This window comes from Lithobates pipiens, unplaced genomic scaffold, assembly GCF_037356315.1.
Source record: "Lithobates pipiens isolate NorthernLeopardFrog02 unplaced genomic scaffold, aLitPip1_a1.2 Scaffold_19, whole genome shotgun sequence".
Taxonomy (NCBI): domain Eukaryota; kingdom Metazoa; phylum Chordata; class Amphibia; order Anura; family Ranidae; genus Lithobates; species Lithobates pipiens.
The window spans coordinates 245,620,420-245,630,632 of NW_027507764.1; the positions used below are offsets into that span (position 1 = coordinate 245,620,420).

Genomic DNA, 10,213 nt, shown 5'->3' on the forward strand with positions numbered 1-10,213 from the left:
CGGCGGGCCTCAATTAGTTTGTTACCAAGATGGAGGCGGTGCGTGGGCGCAAAGGTGGTAAGAAGCGGCCCCTGGGCCCCCCCCCCCATCCTCCGGGGAGAGCTCTGACGCAGACTCTGGCCCCGCTGAGGCTGGTGACCCCCACTCTGTCATTTTCAGATGCCGCTGACAGGACCGATCGGACAGTGAGGATGAGTCCCCGTCTGCGTGACAAAGCGATTGTTGAAGCACTTATCACAGCTGTGCATGATATCCTAAAGATTCAGGAGCCAGCAGATCCCTCTGCTGATGTAGCGGTCCCTTTTGGGTCCCGTAAACCAGCCCGTTCGCCTAAGGTGTTCCCGTATCTGACTTATTTTGACAAGTTCATTTACAAGGAATGGGGTCGACCTCCGTGGACCTTTTCAGTCCCCAAATACACAGCGGTGTGTTACCCCTTTGGTCGGCTCCTCCGGTCGTGGATCCCCCACTATCCAGGTTAAACAAAGTAACCACGATTCCGGTAGTGGGGACTCCTGGCTTTAAGGACCCCATGGACAGGAAGGCCGAGGCAGTGACTCGTTCCTTGTTTACGGTTGTGGGGTCAACCATGCGACCAGTACTGGCATCCGCACTTGGGTAAAACTGTTGCACCGCGAATTGGGAGAACAGGCTTTTCCAGTCTGTGTAGAACTAGCAGACCAACTAGTGCAAGAACTGAAGTACATTTGTGATGCGGCCCTGGATACCCTTCCTCTGTTATCCAGGGCTTCAGTGTCAGCAGTGGTGCTGAGGCGCCTGATTTGGTTAAACACGGGTGGGGGTCGACTTTGGGAGTTTGCAGCCCAGTGGGCCTCTCAGCTGTCTGACCAATGGGTCTGCGATCTGATTTCCTCAGGCTACAAGATGGAGTTCCTCTCTTGGCCGTAAAAAACGGATTCTTCCCCTCCAGCATACCCGTTCTCCCGGCTCGCTGGGAGGCCCTTTTGGGTGCGGAAAGGGACCTGCTGAGTCGTGGGGTGATAGTACCTGTTCCAGACTCGGAATGTTTCCAGGGGTTCTACTCAAACCTGTTTGGACGTACCCTTTCCATTTTGGGGACTACAATCTTGGACCTGAACGCTCTCAATTACTTTGAGAGAGTACAGAGGTTCACAATGGAATCAGTTCACTCAGTAGTCGCTGAACTCCATCAAGGGGACTCCCTGGCATCCTTAGACATCCAGGATGCGTACCTGCACATAACCATATGCCTCCGCCATCAGAAGTTTCTGTGATTTGCAGTTGGGGAAGCCCACTACCAGTTTGTGGCTCTCCCTTTTGGTTTGGCATCAGCCCCCCAAGTCGGGTACCTAGACGAGCTCCTTCTCAGAGCATCTTCCGCCTCAGAGTTAGAGGAGGATGGGGTGATCACCATGCAGACCCTGCAGGATTTTGGGTGGATGTTGAACCTAAAAAAGTCGGTGATCGTAGCATTTGGAGTACCTAGGCTTGCTGCTGGACTCCATGGAAGCGAGAGTGTTTCTCCCTTCAGACAAGCTGCAGACTCTCAGAGCCACGGTAAAACTGTTGATGAACCGCAGGTGGTCGTCGCTATGTTTCTGCATGCGAGTCCTGGGACTCATGGTGGCCTCCTTCGAGGCAGTACCGTATGCCCAGTTTCACACCAGAGTCCTGCAGAAGGAGATTTTAACAAAATGGGACAGATCTTTGTTATCCCTGGATCGGCAGATTCAGGTGAGCCAGTTAGTCAGGGGTTCCCTGATCTGGTGGCATAGATCCCCGGCACTTCGGTCTGGGAAGTCGTTCCTACCTCTGGACAGTGATCACAACGAACACCAGCCTATCCGGCTGGGGTGGTGTAATGGGAGTTCAGTCGACCCAGGGCCTCTAGTCAGTGGAGGAATCCAAGTTGCAGATCAATCTGCTCGAACTAAGAGCGATCAGGCTATGCCTCTCCGCATGGTTGATAAGACTTCAAGGGCGTCCGATCAGGATCCAGTCAGACAACACCACGGCGGTGGTATGCGTCAATCACCAAGGAGGAACAAGAAGCTCGGCCGCCAGATGCTGGACCCAGGAGAATGGGCGTTGCATCCGAAGGTGTTCCGGCTACTGTGCCTGTGATGGGGCACACCAGACGTGGATCTTCTGGCCTCCCGTCTCAATTGGAAGGTGCCGAGATTCGTGTCCAGGACAAGAGATTGTTGGGCAGATGCGTCAGACGCGCTGGTGGCTCCATGGGGATCAGTACCAGCTGATCTATGCCTTTCCTCCGCTGAATCTGTTACCACATCTACTCCGCAGAGTGGAGGCCGAGGGGATCCCAGTAATACCGATTGCCCCAGATTTACCCAGCGTCCCTGGTACACGAACCTAGTGCACCTGGTGGCAGATGCCCCTTGGTGACTGCCATTATGAGAAGACCTTCTGTCTCAAGGTCCGATTCTCCATCCTGCTTTACCGTCGCTGGTTTTACCTGCATGGCTATTGAGAGCCAGGTGTTCAGGAACCGGGGTCTTTTGGACTCGGTGATCTCAACTATGCTGAGAGCATGGAAATCTTCTTCTCAGATATATCATCGTACCTGGAAGGCCTACATCTCCATGTGACGAGAAAGGATGGCGTCCGCGCTCCTTTTTTTATATCCAGGATCCTGCTGTTTCTACAGAAAGGAGTAGACCAGAAATTGGCTTTAAGCACCAATAAAGGACAAATATCAGCTTTGACTGTCTTTTTTTTTCAGCAACCCCTGGCGTCTCACTCTCCAGTGAGCACTTTTGTTCAACGGGTCCGACATGTAGTTCCTCCAGTGTGTCCACCGTCTGAACCTGGTTTTATCGGTGCTTCAGAAACTGCCATTTGAAAATATCAGAGAGATTCCCCTGTTGACTCTTTCCCAGAAAGTGGTGGTCTTAGTGGCCATCATATCGGCTAGGAGGGTTTTGGAACTGTCGGCCTTGTCTTGCAAGTCGCCCTATCTGGTTTTCCACAGGGATAAGCTGGTGTTGCGTCCGCAACCTTCTTTTCTGCTGAAGGTGGTTTTGGCGTTCCACATCAATGAAGACATTGTGTTACCATCTTTGTTCTAAGCCAACACATCCTAAGGAGGTGGCCCTTCATGCCCGGGAGGTGGTTCGGGCTCTGAGGGTGTATTTGTCTGCAACAGCTCCCTTTAGGAAGTCGGACTCCTTGTTTCTGTGGCTGGTCCGAAAAAAGGCATGGCAGTCTCGTCGGCCACCATTTCCAGGTGGATCAGACTGATTGTATTACAGGCCTATGCCTTGAAGGGGCAGGTGCCCCCCTTTGCGGTCACGGCCCACTCCACAATCGAACGTCTTGGGCCTTCCGACATCAAGCGTCTGTCGCTCAAGTGTGTAAAATGGCAACTTGGTCGTCTGTTCACACTTTTACAAAATTCTACAAGGTAGATGTCAGTGCATCGGCTGATGCCTGTTTTGGCCGCAAAGTTTTGCAGGCGGCTGTATAATTGCAATTGCACATACATTTTTATTTTTTCTGTTTTTTTGGGGAAAAACGCAATACTATTAAGTTTGAGGGTAGTGCCTCTCTGTTGAGGAGCACCCTGTTTTTTTGTGGGTGAAAAAGTTTAGTTATTCCCACTCACTGTCATTTTTTGTGGGTAAAGTTTATACTAGTTCCCACATGCCACGATGGATGACGTTTTATGCTGTTTTTCCCACCCCTTGTTTTGGCACTGTTTGGGGACGTCCCAATGGTCTAAAGAGGAGCTGTGTCAGTCGGTGAATATAAGAGAAAATAGGATTTTTTTGTACTCGCCGTAAAATCCTTTTCTCTGTAATTCAGACTGACACAGCACCCGCCTCTCCTATTTTTTTCTTTACGTTCTACTGCTTGTTGAGGTACTGAAGCTGCAAGGCAGGCTGAGGGGTTGTTACCTAAGGGACCGCCCTTTGGGCAGAACTAGATATTCTGAGTTTTTTTTTATTACATGTTAACATGTTATGCCTAGTCCTCTGCTAAAGGTGGCGTAACAACCCAATGGTTTAAACAGAGGAGCTGTCAGTCTGTGAATTACAGAGAAAAGGATTTTACGGTGAGTACAAAAAATCCTATTTTCTTTTTTTTTTTTTTTGCCCCTTCACACGGGCAGTCCGATGGGGTTTGCCTGTCTGTTTTTTTTTTTTTTTTTTTTAGACGGGCCCTCCATTCACCTCTATGGTGCGGCGGGTGTTAATGGACATGTAAAAGTGATCCAGCAACTGTACAGCGGTTTTTTTTTTTTTTTTTTTCCATTAAAGAGCATCAACGGCTCTAAAAAAAAATCTTATGACCTCACTTGCAGGTACATCCTGGGTCAGCAAGTGGCTAAAGTCCAAATCAAAAGCTAGAATGTCAAAGCATGCTGAGTGAGCATTTTTTGCCAAAAGACAGGAACTTTGCAGGTTTATTAGATGAAAATAAGAGAATCATCTTTAACCTCTTGGCATCCGTGCTATAACTGAATGATGGCCACATCGCGGACCTGAATTTCTGGGAGGCTGTCAATATGACTGCCTCCCCTTTGCACGTGCCCCAAGCTGCGAACTCTGAGTCACTGAGACTCAGGTGATCACAGATCCGAGTAAGGGGCCAATTCCGGCCCCTTACCACGTGATCAGCTGATCACAAGATGTAAACAAAAGCTCAGAAATCGTTTGTTTTTGTGGGGTTTTTTTTTGCCTATGTGCAAGGGACATCGGCCCCGAAGAGGAAGAGGCAATTCTGTCTCATCTGTGCCATCAGTATCCCCTGCCAGTGCCACCCATCAATGCTCATAAGTGTCACCTATAAGTGTAATCAACCAGTGCTGATCAGTGCCCATCACTGCCACCTATTAGTGCTGCCTCATCAGTGTACATCAATGAAGAAGAAAAATTACCGGTTTGTAAAATAACCGCAGAGGTGATCAAATACCACCAAAAGAAAGCTCCATTTTACAGAAAAAATTATAAAAAAAATAATAATTTGGGTACAGTGTTGTATGACCGTGCAATTGTCCTTCAAAGTGCATCAGCGCTGAAAGCTAAAAATTGGTCTGGACAGGAGAGGGGGGTTTAAGTGCCCAGTAAACAAGTGGTTAAAAAAAATAAACTTATGAAGCCAAATGTTTGTTTTTAGGATTATATAGGCTTTAAGTCCTTGGTAGTCGAACTTAAAGTGGAACTAAACCCATCAATTTAAAAGTTTCACAAAAAACATTACTTTCCAGCACATGCAGGAAATGTAACTGTCCCTTTTGCTTGTGCTCCTTACCAAACTGTCAAACCATCAAGTTGCTGGTGTCATGGCTGATCGCATGTGCAGCATCATGGCAATGGAAGATCAAATCGAGGCTAAGATGGCTGCTTGCTTGGCTGAAAACGATAGGAGGGTTTAGTTCTGCTTTAAGAGTGCATATTGTGGAGGGATTGTCATAAATGTGACCATGATTATTTTTCTTTTCGTTTTCAGAGACTGACTGATGTATTTCGACGCTGTGATACAGATCAAGATGGCTGGATACAAGTTTCATATGAGCAGTATCTTAACATGGTCTTCAATGTAGTATGATGCCAAAAAGAAACATTACCTGGACCAGCACAGACTAAAATAAATCTTTACCTTAATTTACTGGATTATAGTGCCCACTGTGGTGCTATGCATTTTGATGGCTTCTAGAATTTTATAGCGTATCATCAAAAACGTTAAATTGTATATAAGAAGTTATTTTTACAGTTCAACAATACCATTCTAGCCATTATTTTTTATTATTTTTTATATTTTACTCCATAAGCTGGGAGTGTAAAATAATACCTTAAAGTGCAACACCAGTCCAGCGATAGAACCCGTCAGGTTTTTACTGTGATCTGTGACCCCCATTAGAACAGGATGTGCTGGGAAATGTCTGTTGGGAAAGAGTTGCAACCTCTGCCAGATGATTATTCCTATAAAGGGAAATGAGTTTAAGAGGTTTAGGCAGTATGCCACCCATTTAGTATATTATTTCTTCTGTTTTTGTGTCCAATTCAACTCAAATGGACCAACAGTATATACAGTGTAATGCCTTACATTTATAACTCCTACGACCTCTCCCCCCTCCCCCTCCCTCTCCTCCTCCTCCTCCTCCTCCTCCTCCTCCTCCTCCTCCCCTCCCCCTCTCTCCCTCCCCTACAATGTAAAGTGAACAGTTTGTATAACAGTGTAAATTTGTAGTCCCCTCAAAATAACAATTAGCCAAGGTTGCCTAGGCCAGTGATGGTGAACCTTGGTACCCCATATGTTTTGGAACTGCACTGCAGAGTGCATGATCATCAAGGGAAATGTAGTTCCAAAACATCTGGGGTGCCAAGATTCGCAATCACTGGCTTAGGCCACCTTTATGTCGAGCAACACTTTTTTTCAGATCCTCTTGCTCTCAGTTCTTTGCCATGAGGTGCCATGTTGAACTTCCAGTGACCAGTATGAGAGAGTCAGAGCGATAACCCCAAATTTAACACATCTGCTCCCCATTCACACATGAGACCTTGTAACGCTAACGAGTCACATGACATTGGGGAGAGAAAATGGCTAATTGGGCCGAATTTGGACATTTTCACTTAGGGGTATACTCACTTTTGTTACCAGCGATTTAGACATTGGCTGTGTTTTGAGGTGACAGCAAACTTACACTTTTATACAAGCTGTACACTCACTACTTTACGTTGTAGCAAAGTGTAATTTCTTCAATGTTGCCACATGCAAAGATATATATATAGTATCTCACAAAAATGAGTACACCCCTCACATTTTTTGTAAATATTTTTATATAACAAAAAAGCTGGAAACTGCACTTAGGAATTCAAACCGTGCCATTTTTCTTTAAAACGCATGTGTATTGACCATTTTCCATGAATGCTTATGTATAAACAAACTTGCTGCACAAGTCCAAATGCTCTTGAATAACTGTATATAATAGCAATATAGTATGTAAGGAATGGTTGGTACTTGATATTAATACTGATAACCTTGAGCCTCCTAGTCAGAGGTCCACATCAGAAACCGCATTTTCTATATCAAACCCCCAAGATCGTTGTTCGAGGAGAATATATAATACATTTTTTTTTTTTTAAAAACACCCTATTAACCACTTCAGCCCCAGAAGGATTTACCCCCTTCCTGACCGGGCTATTTTTTTACGATACAGCACTGCGTTGCTTTAACTGACAATTGCACAGTCCTGCGACGCTGTACCCAAACAAAATCTACGTCCTTTTTTTTCCCCACAAATAGAGCTTTCTTTTGGTGATATTTGATCACATCTACGTTTTTTTGTTTTTTTGCGCTATAAACAGAGTGACCAGTTTTGAAAAAAAAACACTATTTTTTAACTTTTTTGCTATAATAAATATCCCCTAAATTTAAAAAACAAAAACTAATTTCTTCCTCCCAGTTTAGGCCGATATACATTGCCTTGCATAAATATTCACCCCCCTTGGCTTTTTACCCATTTTGTTACATAACAGCCTTTAGTTCAATGTTTTTTTAGTTTTTTTATCTGAATTATATGCGATGGATCAGAACACAATAGTCTAACTTGGTGAAGTAAAATTAGAAAAATGTATACATAAAACTATTTTTCAGAAATAAAGAACTGATAATTGGCATGTGCATATGTATTCATCCCCTCTGTTTTGAAGCCCATAAAAAGCTCTGGTGCAACCAATTGCCTTCAGAAGTCACATAATTGGTGAAATGAGGGCCACCTGTTTGCAATCCAAGTGTCACATGATCTGTTATTACATATACACACCTTTTTGAAAGGCCCCAGAGGCTGCAACACCTAAGCAAGAGGCACCACTAACCAAACACTGCCATGAAGACCAAGGAAGGGGCAATACTGTTGAGACGTACAAGTCAGAGTTACGTTATGAAAAAAAAAAATCCAAATCTTTGATGATCCCTAGGAACACCATCAAATCTATCATAACCAAATGGAAAAAACAGGGCACAACAGCAAACCTGCCAAGAGGCGGCTGCACAGCAAAACTTACAGACTGAAGTATATCTGTACATAGTTCAACAATAACCAGTACATTCCATAGAATTGGAAGAGTGGCCAGAAGAAAGACATTACTTTCAGCAAAATGGCAGGTTTTGAGTTTGCGAAAAGGTATGTGGGAGACTTCCTAAAATGTATGGAGTAAGGTGCTCTGGTCTGATGAGACTAAAACTTTTTGGCCATCAAAGAAAACGCTATATCTGGCACAAACCCATCACATCACCCAAAGAGCACCATCCTTCCTTTTCAACCATTGGGACTGGCAAACTGGTCTTAGTTGAGAGAAAGATGGATGGTGCTAAATACATGGATATTCTTGAGAAAAACCTGTACCACTCTGTGTGTGATTTGAGGCTAGGACGGAGGTTCACGTTCCAGCAGGACCATGACCCCAAACACACTGCTAAAGAAACACTTGAGTGGTTTAAGGGAAAACATGTAAATTTGCATAGAAAAGAGTGCAGCGCTATGTATGCAACAAATGAAATAATCTTTGCAATGTAATAAGTGAAAAAAAAAGTGTCAAAAGGAAAACTAAGGCAAAATCCTCCAAAAAAATTCTCACAAATTATTAGCGTACAAATAACGTAATGCTGTTGATATAAGTGCAAAATTATTTTTTCAAATTAACACTAGAAACAAAGTCCAAGTGAAAAATCAATCCATATCTCGAGACGCCGCGGACCTCATGCATTAGTTACTCGGCTTGTATTGCTTTTATACATCTAAGATCTTGTGAGTGTAACCCACTTATTTTTCATTACATTTCTACTTTTTATACATATTGCACCATGGAAATATTTTGTTTTCTGAGTGACATCGTACCAGCAGCAGTCCCATACAACTTTAACGGTTTTGGGGGAGACCAATTTCCCTGCGCTAGGTGAGACTGTTTTGTAACAGTCATGGATATTGGCTAAGCAGGCTACCTTTTTCACTTGGGTGTGGAGCTGGATGCACATTTATTTTGAAGATTCTGCATGATTTGTCACACTCATCACATATGGATTGATTTTTCACTTGGACTTTGTTTCTAGTGTTAATTTGAAAAAAATCTTTTTGCACTTACTATAACACTAGAAACCAAGTCCGAGTGAAAAATCAATCCATAAAATCTTTTTGCACTTACTATATCAACAGCATTACGTTATTTGTAGTGTACTAATTTGTGAGAATTCTTTTTTTTGGGACTTTGCCTTAGTTTTCCTCTTCTATGCCTATTTACTAGTTTTTCTATTGGACTATTTAGTGCTGGCAGCTTGCTGTATTTTATTATTGTTTTTTCACATTTCTGATTTTCTAGCGCAGCGTTGGCCCATCTGGGTTTTCTTGCTAAAACATTTAAATGTGTTGGAATGGCCTAGTCAAAGCCCAGATCTCAATCCAATAGAAAATCTGTGGTCAGATTTAAAGATTGCTGTTCACAAGTGCAAACATCCAACTTGAAAGAGCTGGAGCAGTTTTGCAAGTAGGAATGGGCAAAAATCGCAGTGGTAAGATGTGGCAAGCTCATAGAGGCTTATCCAAAGCGACTTGGAGTGGTGATAGCTGCAAAAGGTGGCTCTAAGTATTGACTTTAGGGGGGTGAATAGTTATGCACATTGACTTTTCCTGTTATTTTGTCCTATTTGTTTCTTGCTTCACAAAAAAAAAAAAAGTTGTGGACGTTCTGTAAATTTAAATGATGCAAATCCTCAAACAATGCATGTTAATTCCAGGTTGTGAGGCAAAAAAAATGCCAAGGGGGTGAATACTTTTGCAAGGCACTGTATATTCTTCTACATATTTTTGGTAAAAAAAAACACAATAAGCTTGTATCGATTGGTTGCGCAAAAGTTATGGCGTCTACAAAATAGGGGATAGATTTATGGTATTTTCATTATTTAATTTTTTTTAACTAGTAATGGCAGCGATCTGCGATTTTTATCGGGACTGCGACATTGCAGCAGACAGATCAGACACTTTTGACACTTAATTTTTGGGGACTACTGACATTTATACAGTGATCAGAGCTAAAAATAGCCACAGATTACTGTTTAAATGCCACTGGCAGGGAATGGGTTAAAACTAGGGGCGATCAAGGGGTTAAATGTTCCCTCAGTGTGTTCTTTCCCAGGCAGGCCCACCCCCACAGTTAAGACCAATCGGTGTTCCTATATACTAGGAAAACACGATCTGTCTCTTCTCCCCTGC

The 10,213-nt window shown here is 43.8% G+C and overlaps 1 protein-coding gene across 1 annotated transcript in view; it reads left to right on the forward strand.

The window, feature by feature from the left end:
• PDCD6 (programmed cell death 6) overlaps positions 1-7,074 on the forward strand; it is an 85,213-nt gene extending 78,139 nt beyond the window's left edge. Inside the window, exon 6 of the mRNA XM_077491883.1 lies at positions 5,455-7,074. Coding sequence (XP_077348009.1) covers positions 5,455-5,553 — 99 coding nt within the window. The 3' untranslated portion in view covers positions 5,554-7,074. The remainder of the gene's footprint in view (positions 1-5,454) is intronic.
• Positions 7,075-10,213: the final 3,139 nt, after the last annotated feature.